The sequence below is a fragment of the Penicillium brevicompactum genome (assembly GCF_028827555.1).
Source record: "Penicillium brevicompactum strain IBT 35665 chromosome Unknown utg000001l_segment0_segment0, whole genome shotgun sequence".
NCBI classification, from domain to species: Eukaryota; Fungi; Ascomycota; class Eurotiomycetes; order Eurotiales; family Aspergillaceae; genus Penicillium; species Penicillium brevicompactum.
This window is the reverse complement of record NW_026623203.1, coordinates 3,350,444-3,364,316: the sequence shown is the minus strand read 5'-3', so window position 1 is coordinate 3,364,316 and position 13,873 is coordinate 3,350,444. Positions and strand designations below refer to the sequence as shown.

General features: G+C 49.6%; 7 protein-coding genes across 7 annotated transcripts; 5 read left to right on the top strand and 2 right to left on the bottom strand.

The window, feature by feature from the left end:
* Positions 1 to 31: 31 nt before the first annotated feature.
* On the top strand, positions 32 to 728 carry N7506_001064 (60S ribosomal protein eL27; the record flags this gene model as incomplete). The annotated part of the gene is made up of 4 exons (XM_056950360.1): positions 32 to 38; positions 95 to 150; positions 331 to 667; positions 721 to 728. 4 exons carry the CDS (start codon positions 32 to 34, stop codon positions 726 to 728), a joined length of 408 nt encoding a protein of 135 aa, XP_056816275.1.
* A 1,050-nt stretch (positions 729 to 1,778) lies between these two features.
* N7506_001063 (uncharacterized protein) lies at positions 1,779 to 2,432 on the top strand (the record flags this gene model as incomplete). Its single annotated transcript, XM_056950359.1, has 1 exon — positions 1,779 to 2,432. The coding sequence occupies one exon, from the start codon at positions 1,779 to 1,781 to the stop codon at positions 2,430 to 2,432; it is 654 nt and encodes a 217-aa protein (XP_056816274.1).
* A 3,434-nt stretch (positions 2,433 to 5,866) lies between these two features.
* Positions 5,867 to 6,480, top strand: N7506_001062 (putative pathogenesis associated protein Cap20; the record flags this gene model as incomplete). The annotated part of the gene is made up of 2 exons (XM_056950358.1): positions 5,867 to 5,914; positions 5,992 to 6,480. 2 exons carry the CDS (start codon positions 5,867 to 5,869, stop codon positions 6,478 to 6,480), a joined length of 537 nt encoding a protein of 178 aa, XP_056816273.1.
* A 404-nt stretch (positions 6,481 to 6,884) lies between these two features.
* On the top strand, positions 6,885 to 8,038 carry N7506_001061 (MAGE domain-containing protein; the record flags this gene model as incomplete). The annotated part of the gene is made up of 3 exons (XM_056950357.1): positions 6,885 to 6,902; positions 6,950 to 7,268; positions 7,332 to 8,038. The coding sequence occupies 3 exons, from the start codon at positions 6,885 to 6,887 to the stop codon at positions 8,036 to 8,038; spliced, it is 1,044 nt and encodes a 347-aa protein (XP_056816272.1).
* Positions 8,039 to 9,461: 1,423 nt separating this feature from the next.
* Positions 9,462 to 10,956, bottom strand: N7506_001060 (translation elongation factor EF-1 alpha; the record flags this gene model as incomplete). The annotated part of the gene is made up of 3 exons (XM_056950356.1): positions 9,462 to 10,709; positions 10,766 to 10,895; positions 10,952 to 10,956. 3 exons carry the CDS (start codon positions 10,954 to 10,956, stop codon positions 9,462 to 9,464), a joined length of 1,383 nt encoding a protein of 460 aa, XP_056816271.1.
* A 1,171-nt stretch (positions 10,957 to 12,127) lies between these two features.
* N7506_001059 (DNA-directed RNA polymerase III core subunit RPC11) lies at positions 12,128 to 12,675 on the bottom strand (the record flags this gene model as incomplete). The annotated part of the gene is made up of 4 exons (XM_056950355.1): positions 12,128 to 12,163; positions 12,215 to 12,309; positions 12,371 to 12,580; positions 12,666 to 12,675. 4 exons carry the CDS (start codon positions 12,673 to 12,675, stop codon positions 12,128 to 12,130), a joined length of 351 nt encoding a protein of 116 aa, XP_056816270.1.
* A 437-nt stretch (positions 12,676 to 13,112) lies between these two features.
* Positions 13,113 to 13,740, top strand: N7506_001058 (ankyrin repeat-containing protein ANK1; the record flags this gene model as incomplete). The annotated part of the gene is made up of 3 exons (XM_056950354.1): positions 13,113 to 13,124; positions 13,173 to 13,350; positions 13,415 to 13,740. 3 exons carry the CDS (start codon positions 13,113 to 13,115, stop codon positions 13,738 to 13,740), a joined length of 516 nt encoding a protein of 171 aa, XP_056816269.1.
* Positions 13,741 to 13,873: the final 133 nt, after the last annotated feature.

The window sequence follows — 13,873 nt, the reverse complement described above, 5'->3', positions numbered from 1 at the left end:
ACCAATCCTCGCCGCCCCCGGGACCTTCAAAATGAAGTGTACGTTACGATCGTCCGATATGCCCCACGAACTACGTGCTAATTAAATGCTACAGTCATGAAAGTCGGCCGTGTGGCCATCATCACCCGTGGCCGTTACGCCGGTAAGAAGGTACGACAAACTCCTCCCCCGACAATGAACATGAACCGGAAAGAGATGGACGATATGCAAGCGACGGACTTCGACAAGCGCACGCATTGGAAAGAAAAAAAATATATTCGAGAGCGAAGAGGGACCGGAAATGCGCAAAAATTTCAGAATGCTAACCAGGCATTTTTTCCCTCGAAACAGGTCGTCATTGTCCAGCCTAACGATGCTGGCTCCAAGTCGCACCCCTTCTCCTACGCCATCGTCGCCGGTATCGAGCGTTACCCCCTCAAGGTGACCCGTGGTATGGGCAAGAAGCTCGTCGACCGCCGCAGCCGCATCAAGCCTTTCATCAAGGTCGTCAACTACAACCACTTGATGCCCACCCGTTACACTCTCGAGCTTGAGGGTCTTAAGGGAACCGTCTCCAACGACACTTTCAAGGAGGTCTCCCAGCGCGAGGACGCCAAGAAGAACATCAAGAAGGCTCTTGAGGACCGTTACACCAGCGGCAAGAACCGTTGGTTCTTCACTGCCCTGCGTATGTGCCTGGATATATATTGTTTGTTGAATCGCAACGCTAATCTTTTGCAGGTTTCTAAACGGTTTACTTGGGCGTTTTGTCGTTTTGAGCGCACGGGTCTAGGTGAAGGCGAGGTCGAAAAACCATCGAGCACATTCGGTCCCCTGCGAGCATGGGATGGGAAAACATATACCATAGCTGGAATCAGATTCGGGATTGTGTCGATGAACTCCAGTTTTAACGAGGGGCGCCACTTCCATACCTGGTGTCCGTCTGAATGAAATGGAAAATGAACAATTTATTTCAAAAATCAATGTTGTCTTTACCTGTGAACCGCAACATTTTCCCTCTTGAGTCTGGATTCTGGTCTAGATCTCGACGCAGATCACCGATGAATGACCTCGTAGTCACGAGGTGTTGGTCTAATATGAGTCTTGATTTGTTGATATTGACACTTTCTGGCCTTGCGTTTCACTTCTCTGCGTTTCATACTCGTAGACGCCAACACAACTTTGGCTACCTACGGATACTCCCATTCTTTTGCTTGAAGCCACCGAGTGAAGAGGGCGTGGTTCAACGAGATCTTAGTAGATTGGCCCTTGGTCTTAAAACGAAACCTATGCTTTGGCGATTGAAAAGGTCTAGGTCCTGATCCCAGTCAGAGGTCTTCGACACAAATATAGATCATCTCCGATCAACCCCACCCCCGCCACCTGGGCAAGATTTACCTAGGTACTACATTCCGCATTTGAGGCACCAACTACCCAGCTGTGCAGCCAAATTGACTCCGGACGTTACCCACCAGAGCAGACCATGTGTAGTTCCATGGTTGCCACCTGGGCATCTTTGGCTTTGTGATCATCAACAATCAAATCGCCGCGCTAGTCGCTCCAGACAAAGAGCCGCATTGATCCATCAAGTTTCCATCCTTGGATCCCTGGAAGGTTGTTTAAATCGACGCTATCAACCTTGGAAATCAACAATGAGCGTTATCAGCAACCTGTCAACACTTGAAACTTGGGTCTAACAATGACCCTTTGAATACCCATTGTTTCTCTGAACCTGGCTTTGAGTATATAAATGGCTCCAATCCCGCGAAAGCAAAACACCAAGCCAAAACTATTTCAAGATGAACACCACTAAAACCAAGCCTTACACGATCGAATATCAGAAAATCGAGACCTATTCCGACCTCATGCTCCCAAACAAATCAGGAAAAAATGTAGCCAAACCGCTCCAAATCGACAAACCCATAATGGAACATCCCGACGAGGAATTCTCTGACGATTCAGTCCACAGACATTACAGGGTCCCCACAGTCGCAATGCGCGCAAACCCATTCATAACTATGAACTGCGAAGTGCAACGCGACGCTTTAAACACATGCCCCACACCACTCAGCCTGAACAGGTGGGTCAGCACGGAATACCTCATTTGGGATTTATCCGCAAGTCTGGCTGAAAGCAACACTGACCTTGCGTGGACTTCTCACTTCAATCGGCACCATCATGCCGACTGGCAGCGTATCAAAGCACAGTGTGAGAAGGTTGCTGATCTTCCAGATAGGTTCATGCAAAAGATTCCACCTCCACCGTTCTTTGCTGCTGAGATTACTATTCAGTCAACGAATGGTGGTCTCTATTTCCCAATTTGTGCACCGCCGAGTGGAGAAATGATAACTACTCCATTCTGGGGTCTTTGGTTGCTCATTCTTTACCAGCAGTCTGACTCGGTTGGGGGATTTAGTGTTGTTCTTAGGGTCCCAACAATCCCATTGGAGTAGACAAGAAATTCTTGATGCATCCATGGATAATTCTGGTTACTCACCCAGGACGTCAGTCTCTATTGGCTTGTCGAGAGATGTTCGCGCATGCAACTTAACCACTTGAATACTGGTGCATCGGGCAAGCTCTCTCCAAGGTTGTGGCTCTTTTTGGGGAATTTCTTTGCGTACGAGGTTATATACGGATATTAATAATAATTAGCTTCGCATGACAGAAGCAGTGGCTCATATGTGAGATTTTTATTTTCTCAAATCGACTGAATAAGTATGCGTGCTCGAGTTGATCACCAAAATGTTGGTGCTAGGTGTAATTCTTTGCCTGCGAATTCGAGAAAATGAGAGCAAAAACGAAGAATGAATTCCAAAACAATCTAAATAAGAGATAAAAGAAAGAACAAAAACGGGTAGAAACTAGATATCTCAAATGTAAGTTCAAGCCAAGGTGATCATCTCGCAGTGCAGTTCTGTTGCCGATTGTTTCTTCGTGGTGATCAAGATGCTCCCCAACTATGATTAGCGGTGCCTTATAAGCTACCTTCTACTAAGTTGATCTTGAACTCTGTGTATCGTAATAACCCATGGGAATAAGAACCTTGAAAGATCATGAATACAGCTTTGCATGATATGTGCTACAACAAAGGCTACAACGACTACCACGATGCATCCCGAGGCTTTACGCCCGGAGAAGTTGATATCCTAATATGTAGATAGTTGTAAAACCAGAAGCATCTGGACGGAGCTTCGCTCCAATGGAGACCTCCTTATTGCCCACTTTACCCACTGCTCTACTCTTTCCGTTGCTTGACTCCCTCTCCTCTGTAAGAATTGTGCTCTCCAGCCTCAGAATCTGCTACTCGAACAACCCAACGATAATTCCAAGTCCACAATTCATCAGTGCTGAGCCAGGATGCCACAACCTGGCATATAATCCAGGATCTTCCATATGCCCCGCAAGCTATAGATTTGGAGGAACATCTGGCTACAGGCAAAAGATACACCGTGCGAAACGAATATTCACCTTGGTACATTTGGATCCTTCCTGGGAACGGGGTAGATCTCATTATGACCGACGAAAAAAAGCAGTCAGCAGCAGTCACGGCCTCATCGAACCCCCATTTTGCAGAGATGGGGACTCCGCAAACCCCAATTCCTAGCCCAGCCACCAATCGCCCGGCTCGCGTACCGAAACATCGAACGCCGAAGATGTAGCTGACAAGACCATCTCATAGGTACAATTCACAGAAAACCGCCCAAGACCCCCGCGTATCTCCATCACCCCCACGTCCACATTATGTCCCCTTGAAACCGTGTACCCCGCTGTACTCCGCACGTTTCTAGCAAGTCGCATCGCCCATTCTCACGCCATCAGAGGACAGCACGACCTATTTCAACAGGCAATCTTCCCACTGGATGTCTACAATGAGCAAGTTAATCAGAAGAACCGTTTGCCACAGCGTTTACCGACATACACCAAACCGTGTAAAATCACATGATAGCCCCTAAGAAACCTGCAAAGCCATCATTCCGCCAAGTGGCGTGGTCTAGAATGAACACCATCAATGCATCAGCGCAAATAGCCCGCTTGGCACGGATGTCGACGTGGGAGTCTCAGGGCCAATTCAGGGACCAGGTCCATTCTCCTAGCCCCGCCAAGGTGGACCAAGCGCTTCGAGAAGAGAAATTCGGCATCGATTGTTATTGGGCCTGGACGAGTATTCTCAATTTCATGTGACTCAAGGCAGCACAAATTGGGATCATGTATGTATCATGTAGCATGTAGCATGTATCATGTTTCGCATGTGAATTGACAGCGAATCACGGATCACTACCCTCCATTGAAACTTGATAGGGCTGGGGGATACGGAATAGGGTAGGTTTGGTTCTTGCACGCCACTTGGGTTTACAAGGGGTGATCACGTTTGGGTGATCTGCCACGGTGTACTCCGTACTCCGTATCAGAGGAACGTTTTAAATGGCGTGATCTCTCGAACTGTATAACTGTATTGACCGATTGCCTGTATGAGTTCAAGGGTAATGTCACGGGCGTGCAGTGGCCCCGGGGGTTGAGATGGGTGACATAATCCCAACAAATATGGAGAAGGGGCTAATGCGAGGTTTGTACGGAGTACGAAGTACCAATAATGTTAGATGTATGCATTAGGTTGCACCTGGAAGTGGCCCCGGCTTACCGTTACCCATTGGATCTGCACAAGAGCTTAATCGAGTGGCCACTCGATCGACAGGAGCCCGTTCGCTGGAGATAGGAATATTAAGATATTATTTCATATAAGAATCACGATTTTGAACAGCACTCGGTATTTTCGTATGTCTGCATTTTTAGTCTTTCATGTGCTACGAAACGTCGCAATCTCCGGCTGACCCTAAGCGTACCGAAGACCCCTGTCGGTTGGCAAGACTCCAGAGGCATCACAAACATTTGGACATTTGGATGCACAAGGGTGCATAAAGCGTCATAGTCATGGTCGCACTCTCGAACACAACGGTCTAGATGTTTCAAACAAGCGCCGAGATTCGGATGAAGAGGGTTCGACGAATCAAGAACAAAAGTACCTTACGTATTTTGGTCCAGACTCTTAGTTCCAAAGTTTAGAGGAGGTATGCACAGGCCGAGAGGGAGGCAGGGAGAGCACACTCATGTAGAGGGCTCAGTGGCTGATACTGAGACTTGGAAGCCGACAAAGTTTGGCCCAAGTGGGCAGTCTGGCCCCGGGGGTTCTGCAGATAAGCACGGAGTAATAAGCAGTGCGAATCAGAACCATGGAAGGGTGTTTGGAGTATGACAGATATATGAGATCAGCCTTGGAAGGTGCTGATAGGTAAGGTCGCATTCATTGTCTAACAGTGAGAGTATAGAAGCAGTACAAAGTGAACATAACAGGTATTGTCGAAGTACAAGGTCAAGTAGATCCGCGATAAGAAAGCAAGTGGGACCCAACTGACAGCGACCCACTTTCACATGGGAATCTACCAGTTTGCTATTTTGTGCTGTTTCCGGTCGATTCGCAATTGGATTGGAAATGATACGACTAGAAACGGCTCCAAAGGACTGCGCTGGTAGTAATTGAAGATCAATCCCAGAGTCTCTAAAGTCAATGGTTCGCGGGAAGGTTATAGATTCCGGAACCCCTCCAAGAGAACACGGGAAAGAGAAGGTCAGAGCCAAAGACCAAAGAAAAAGAAAACCCAAATAAAATACCAAGTAGCTCGCGAGGCGAAAACCAAAACGCAAAAATACTGCGCTAAGGCCTTGCCCAGTTGCATGACGCCGCAATCACATGTGAAAATCCTATTTTTCTATACAAAGTGCTATCTCTGCCTCTCTCTTCTCTCTCTTCTCTCTTCTCTTCTTAGAATCTCTCTCTCTTCTCTCAATCTCTCTGAATCTTCACTCCATGCCCCATTCAGAATCCAAAATGGGTGAACCAATCGTCAACGGCGAGAAGCACTCCCACTTCCTCGACGTATGTGCAACCCTAACTCAACACCCAACCCAAGAATCAAGAATCATGAGTCTATTTACTAACACAAAATCCTCCAGCATCTGACTTCCTACCCCATCGTCTCCGACTCCATCTCCTACTACAAAGGCAACCCCTACGGAGCCAAGTCCATCGAATTGGTCGACCAAGGCTACAACACCCTGGCCAAGCCCGTGCTCCCCTACTTCTCCACTCCCTACAGCTATGTAGCACCCTACCTCGCCCGCGCCGACTCCATCGGCGACAAGGGCCTCACCCAGTTCGATACCCGCTTCCCCATCATCAAGGAAGATACCCAGAAGCTGCGCGGCTCCATCTACAACCGGGCCTCACTTCCGGCGCGCCTGGCCGGCGATGCCAAGACTCACCTGTACGACATCTACGGATCCGAGTACAAGAAGTGCGGGGGTGATGGCGTCTTCGCTTCCGGCAAGGCCGTTGTCACTACGAGCTTGGTGCTGTCGCAGGAGTCGTTGGCGTGGATCAGCACTTTCTTGCAAACTAAGAAGGAGGAGGTGAAGGAGGTTGTGGAGAAGAACAGCCACTGAGTTCTGTTTTTTTTTCTTCTCCGGCTTTTAGAGTGCTTTGCTTGAAGCGTCTTTTTTTTCCTTTCTAGAGAAAATAATACCTCGGTGTTTTGTTGCGTTGGATGTACCTAGCGGCTAGCCTTGTGCCATTATACCATTCTTTTTTTCCTGATTTGTACTTTGTTTGGCTTCTTTATGTAGTGAATTCCCTCTGCTATAAATAGGTAAAGAAAATACCCCAACCTTCTCTCCTATTCTACCAGCCTCTAATTTATCCCATTCTGACCTCGACTCTCTCAAAGAAAGGTAAAACGCAGCGACTGAAAGCCGTTCTTTGTCTATCGATAAGAACGCACAGACCATCGCCGATTGGGGTATAATCGTTCTATCGCGTCGCGTCTCTCACACCACAGACTCCAACAACCATGCCTCGAAGAAGAAGAGTAAAGCCCCTCCAAACCAGTCTCCAAATCCCTCTAACACCAACTAGTCAGACTCAGATGAAGACTCCGAGTCCAACCCAGCGCGTCGGCGCCGACAAGACTCCTACGGCTCCGACAGCGACGGACCCAGCGCCCCAACAAGCACCGACGCAATGGTCAAAAAAATGGTCCGACTAGCACTCGCAAGCGAATACTCCCGCCTCCCAATCCGACGACCAGACATCAGCGCCAAAGTACTCGGCGAGCAAGGCAGCGGTTCATTCAAGACAGTCTTCGAGCAAGCGCAATGCGAGCTGCGCTCGAAATTCGGCATGGAGATGACCGAGTTACCAGCGCGAGAAAAGGCAACCGTTGCACAGAGACGCGGTAAGTGACCTCGCCCTTATCCAATTTCTCGCATTGCATGTGTTCTAATTTCCACCCCCGCAGCTGCGCAAAAAACCGAGAAAGCCTCGACGACAAAGTCTTGGATCGTGACATCGACGCTACCGCACGAATACCGCAGCGCTGAGATCCTGGTCCCGACAAAGACGCCGTCGCTGTTTGTTGAGAGTACCTATACGGGGATCTATACGTTTATCATTGCTTTGATTACGTTAAACAACGGCTCGCTCGCGGAGCAGAAACTTGATCGGTATCTTGCGCGCACGAACGCGGATGTCTCGACACCCCTCGATCGCACGGATAAGCTTTTGCAGCGGTTATGCAAGGAGGGGTATCTTGTTAAGACGCGGGAGGTGGATGGCGGCGAGGAGATTATAGAGTACATGCTTGGGCCGCGGGGTAAGGTTGAAGTTGGGACTGGTGCTGTTGCTGGGATGGTGCGTACTGTCTACGGCAAGGAGGCGGGCCCTACTGCGGACATGTCTGCTTTTGAGAGGGATGAGCTTGCGGACTTTGAGGGGAGGCTTGCGAGGAGTTTGGGTACTAAGCCTAGGGAGATTGAGGAGCCGGCGAGTCAGGCTAATGGTCATGTAAATGAGGAAGAGGCTCCGGCGGCTCGAGTGACTCCGGTTCCGCAGTCGGCGAGGAGGCGGGCTCCTAGGCGTCCTAGTACTCATGCTGATGAGGAGGAAGAACAAGAAGAAGAGGATGAGGAGTCTGATGGATCTGAGGCGTACGATGACAGCGAGTGAAGTCTTTTGATATACTTGGCAATAGATGCAATTTTGATACCCTACGATATTGTTGTGCAGTTCTGTGAACACTTGCATACCTGCTGCTCGAATGTTCGCCAGTTGATAGAGGGACTCGGCTCAACTACGCACTTGATTGAACATCAAGTCGAACAAAGGAATGTGACATTTGGTAGATGCCGGTGAAATCCACAGACTTGCATAATTCCCAGATTATAGACTCATAGCCAAATTTACCGGCAGTGTTTTTAGCCTTGCATAGACCAGGAATCTTCAATCCAAGTGCTTATAGCCAAGTGAGTTATCCAAAGAATACATCAGCCCTTGAGCCTCCAACCATCTCCCTACGATTCCAATGCGAATGCAACGAGCCCCCAGAAGCTGCATACAGCCAACAACAGACCCCTTCCAAGGCTGAGATTCCTGTCTTCACTGGCACAAATGAGTGTTCTATCTCCCACGGGCCACGACACCAATTCGAGCCCACCACGAGCCTTCCACCGTCCACAACCAAACCACCGATTGAATAACCAGCTCAAACACCCCCGCCACTTCAGCAATGCTCCCTTCGATTTCTCGACCCTTCATTCCCGTCCACAGCCGAGCAGATCAAGCAGTCACGTCTGAGCACAAGCTAACGACGAATATATATGAACCAGCCATCCACCGTGCCCGCACGTATGTATCCCGCCAGCGAGAAGACGCCTCAACATAGCCCTGGAGGTTGTGGTATATACATCGCCTGAACAACCTGGGGGTATACTCTACTTATTCGCGCCGTGGGAATTGGTGATCAATACCACACATTGGCCAATCGTGTCTCAACTGTTTGGTACACACGGAATGAACACGGCTTGGTGGAGTAATGATGGTTCGGGCACAAAGCAAGGCTTGGATACATATCTTAGCGTCCTGAGTTCAAGGCGTGACTACCAGAATGAGAACGAGCATTCAGTGGATATTGTCATTATCTAACTAGTAGACCTTGGGACTTCCAGGTTCAGGCAAGACAGGCTGGATGAAGCGAATCAACTTCAAGACTGGTAGGTTCGTATGCGCATGCGCTTTGGATGTAGAGTGCTTAACAATGGCTTTACGGTTCTAGGAACGGTGACATGGATATGACTATAACCTTGGAACGTGTCGAGGCCTTGGGACAAGCCTGGGTTAACCACAGCTTGGGACCTCGGGACTTACGGCAACATTATTGAAGCACGATGGTAGCATGAGTGGACTTGAGTGTCTAGGTGGTAAGGAACATACATGTGGTCTAGCTTAAGGAAGTCTACAAGTGTTTACATTTAGAAGAAGTGAGTTGAAAGCACGTAGTATTCAGAGCAACTACACGTCAAATCTAGCTCGATCCATAATTGTTTTTGAAGCAAAAAAAAATCATCACGGCATAATTTCATCCGAGAATCATTTATTTCTTACCAGCCTTGGCAGCGGCCTTGGTGACCTTGCCAGCGCCACCAGCGTTCTTCTCAACGGACTTGATGACACCGACGGCGACGGTCTGACGCATGTCACGGACGGCGAAACGACCGAGAGGGGGGTAGTCGGTGAATGCCTCAACACACATGGGCTTGGAGGGAACCATCTTGACGATGGCGGCGTCACCGGACTTGATGAACTTGGGGGAGACCTCAGTGGCCTTACCGGTACGGCGATCGATCTTCTCGAGGAGCTCGGAGAACTTGCAAGCAATGTGGGCAGTGTGGCAGTCCAGAACGGGAGCGTATCCAGCGCCGACCTGACCGGGGTGGTTCAGGACAATGACCTGGGCGTTGAAGGAGTCACAGCCGGCAGCGGGGTCGTTCTTGGAGTCGGAGGCGACGTTACCACGGCGGACTTCCTTGACGGAAACGTTCTTGACGTTGAAACCGACGTTGTCACCGGGGTTACCGGCCTTGAGCTGCTGGTGGTGCATCTCAACGGACTTGACTTCGGTGGTGACGTTGGCGGGGGCGAAGGTGACAACCATGCCGGGGCTGATGATACCAGTCTCGACACGGCCGACGGGAACTGTGCCAATACCGGAGATCTTGTACACATCCTGGAGGGGAAGACGGAGGGGCTTGTTGGAGGGACGGACGGGAGTCTCGATGGCGTCGATGGCCTCAAGGAGGGTCTTACCGGTGGACTTGCCGGCCTTGGTCTCCTTCTCCCAACCCTTGTACCAGGGGCAGTTGGTGGAAACCTCGAGCATGTTGTCACCGTTGAAGCCGGAGATGGGGACGAAGGGAACGGACTTGGGGTTGAAGCCGACCTTCTTGATGAAGTTGGAGGTCTCCTTGACAATCTCGTTGTAACGGTCCTCGGACCACTTGCAGGTGTCCATCTTGTTGAGGGCAACGATGAGCTGCTTAACACCGAGGGTGAAAGCGAGCAGAGCGTGCTCACGGGTCTGGCCATCCTTGGAGATACCAGCCTCGAACTCACCAGTACCGGAGGCAATGATGAGAATAGCGCAATCGGCCTGGGAGGTACCAGTGATCATGTTCTTGATGAAATCACGGTGACCGGGGGCATCGATGACGGTGACCTCATACTTGGCGGTCTGGAACTTCCAGAGGGCGATATCGATGGTGATACCACGCTCACGCTCGGCCTTGAGCTTGTCAAGAACCCAAGCGTACTTGAAGGAACCCTTACCGAGCTCGGCGGCTTCCTGTGATAGGGATTAGCATTGCATGTTATGATGAAGTGAGATGAAGTTTTGTTTACCTTCTCGAACTTCTCGATGGTACGCTGGTCAATACCACCGCACTTGTAGATCAAGTGACCGGTAGTGGTAGACTTGCCGGAATCGACGTGGCCGATAACGACGATGTTGATGTGGGAACGCTCTTCCTTACTGCACGGTGGGTTAGACAGGTGATTCGTAGTGAAGCTGAGATGAGCGTAACATACCCCATGGTGACGGTTTAACTTTTGTAGTTCTTTGGAAGATACTAGAAAAATCTGTGTAGAAGACTTGCTCAGGAACAACGGCAGAACGCGTTGAGGTACTGAGCAAGCGAGCAATCAGTAAAAGAGTCGAAGGATTGGAGAGCAGTATGGGGGTCGGGATGGACTCACTGTAGCAGACGAGAGAGAGAAAGAAAAAGACTGTGGGAGGGGAGGAGGGGAAATCCTTATATGGAGGGGCAAGCGAGAGAGGCGAGTCAGCAGGTGGGGCCCAGCCCTCTTTGGGTCGCACTTGCCATTGGCTCTCGCTCCTAGCCGTCGACGCAGATTTTGCAAAGTGGGCTGACGGGACAAAGTATAGGTACTTGCTACAGCATATTCATTACCTCACTAGAGCTTGTACTGCTACCTTGTTGCCCTCATATCTCCTCCGTTACCCTGGTTCCCTCGTTCACGGTACTCCACTCAGTACGAATTTTTTTTTTTCATGGCTCCTTCCCAGCCCACATTGGTGGCTCTAAACGCTCGAACTGGGCAGCAACGCAGAGGTTGGGTGAGAATCTTGTTTAGTTTGCACTGTTTATACTACCCTACACCCTCTACATTCCTTTTTTCCTGTTTTTTTTAGCTATCAAAATGATTGTGAATATCAAGCCAATGCGTATATTTCTTTTGACCATAACCCCGCGGATGAGGGGCACACCCTCACCGCCAACCCATCCCACCAACAATGTCATGCATGGAAAATCTCTGCATTTTTTGGTGGTTTCACTTTAGTTTTTTAGTGCCTTTTGTTTTTTGCCTCTATGATTCATATAGCTATCGGGCTCTACATTTGTGCTAGACCGGTTTTTAATACGCATATTATTATGACCTATATGAAGCTTAAAGTGAAATCGTCCAAATATAATGCATGATTTTTAATATCTCAGGCAAAAATAACAGACCCAAGAATCAAGAGAATAAAAAAATCCCCCCAAATTACCCGCTGATCTCAAAAATAATAATCTGTGCGTTGGACGGTGACGTCGATCAATTTGGGTATCTGAAATCTGCAATCTGCAATCTGAACTGAATTCGATATTTTTGGCCCGTGAATATGCGCCATTTGCACCTCGCTGTAAAACTGTACAAAAAAAAACTGTAAAACTCAAAGAATCTGCAACCAGCTCTCCAACTCTAATTCTCTCTCCAGCGAGCACCGCACGAAGTACACTGGAGCTGTCAGAAAACGGGTACCTCACTGGGAAGTAAGGAGTAACGTACCTTCAAGAATGTGGTCATGGGCTCGTCTGCACTGCGAATCTGCAGCTGGAAGAAGTATGCACGTTCCCCATGGCAGGCTTCTGCGGGGCATTGAGCTGCACGATTCGGTCAGCCACATACTGTCGCAAACTGGATCTAGCACTCTGGGTGACTCACTGGCAACACTGTCGGCATTGGCAAATTCCTCCGCACCACCAAAGATATCATCGACCTGCTTCTCCTTCAGAGCGGTGCTTTCGAACCATTCTCTATCCAGTGGTGATTCGTAGGGACAGGTTCGACATTCGAAGCGGTTGACTCCCATGGGATATCTCGTGCTGGGCTCCGCCTTGGAGATGGTGAGTGCATTGCTGCAGTTGGGGCAAACTATGATAGCACAGTCAGTAGTTGCGTAGAGCTGAGGGTTGGAGGTGAGGCTGAACAAAGCCGGCTTCGAGAAGTCATGACTTACAGATCAGCATTGTGGCAGCCTCTGTTGAGATATCTTAGCGGAAAAGCTCAGGTTGTGACCACGGAAGCCTCCTGTCAAGTGAGGAAAAGTGAAGCCTTCAAGAAAGGTGATTCTTATCCGGCGCAAACATCGCCGTCGATAACCCGGTGTTCCAGGCGCGCGGCTAAACTGATACCGGAAGATCAATAGTCCGGACGGCCCGCGCGTGGGATGTCCCTGTCGACCAGCGATAACCGTTTGTATTGATCAGGAGCTCGGATAACACCCTACGAATTTCCCTAAACAATCCACTCTGTACATATCGTCTACATCACGCCGACAGAGCTACTTTGTTGGTGACGCCCGCACGAAAGAAACACCTGCCTACTGAGACTAGCTCCGCTCCGCAGCATCCCTAACCGCTGTACCCTGACACCCGGCCTTCCGGACCGAACACCGATAATCAAGATGGCTGATGAGGTATGCACCGTCTTCACCCTTGCATTGATCGACGCTAAACTCTCACAGGGCGCGTCACCCCGCGAGCTGATCGTGGAAGCCTGCCGAAGGGACCAACCCCACCTAATTGAGCAAGTCCTGGGCGACATGGAAAGCAAGACGAATGAAGAGGTGGCACAATTCTTCAATGAAGTGACTGATTCCATGGGAAACCATGCTTTGCACATCTGTGCCCAATATGGCAGCTGTAAGTATCAACATCCTAACATTGGTGCCTGTTTCTGGAGGTCATCCACTGACGGTATTGATAGATGAGACTATGGACGCATTGTTCGACATCCAGTTCTTTGAATGTGACCCCCTGACCCGCATGGACCAAGATACACCCTTACACACTGCCGTGCGATACTCCAACGAGAAAGACGCCGAGCTAGGTCTACACATGATCAGCATGATGTGCGAGGCCGGTTGCGATCCCCGAGTGCGCAACAAGCATAGCCAGAAGCCGGCTGATCTGGTCTACAACAACAACGAAATTAAGAAGGTCCTTCAGCAGAATGAGTATATCATGGCTGAGGGGATTCAAAACACAGGGGGCGCTGAATCCGACGGCGGTGAGCCCAGTGATAGCGATTAGACTGTTGTCATGTCGATATGTTATACTACAACTGTGTACTTGGCGAGAACCTTGGAGTCGAGAAGTGGATCATTATTCCTGGTTCGGGGGTTTAGACCAGCCTTGTCTTCTGTCTCTGTTTTACGATTGTTAC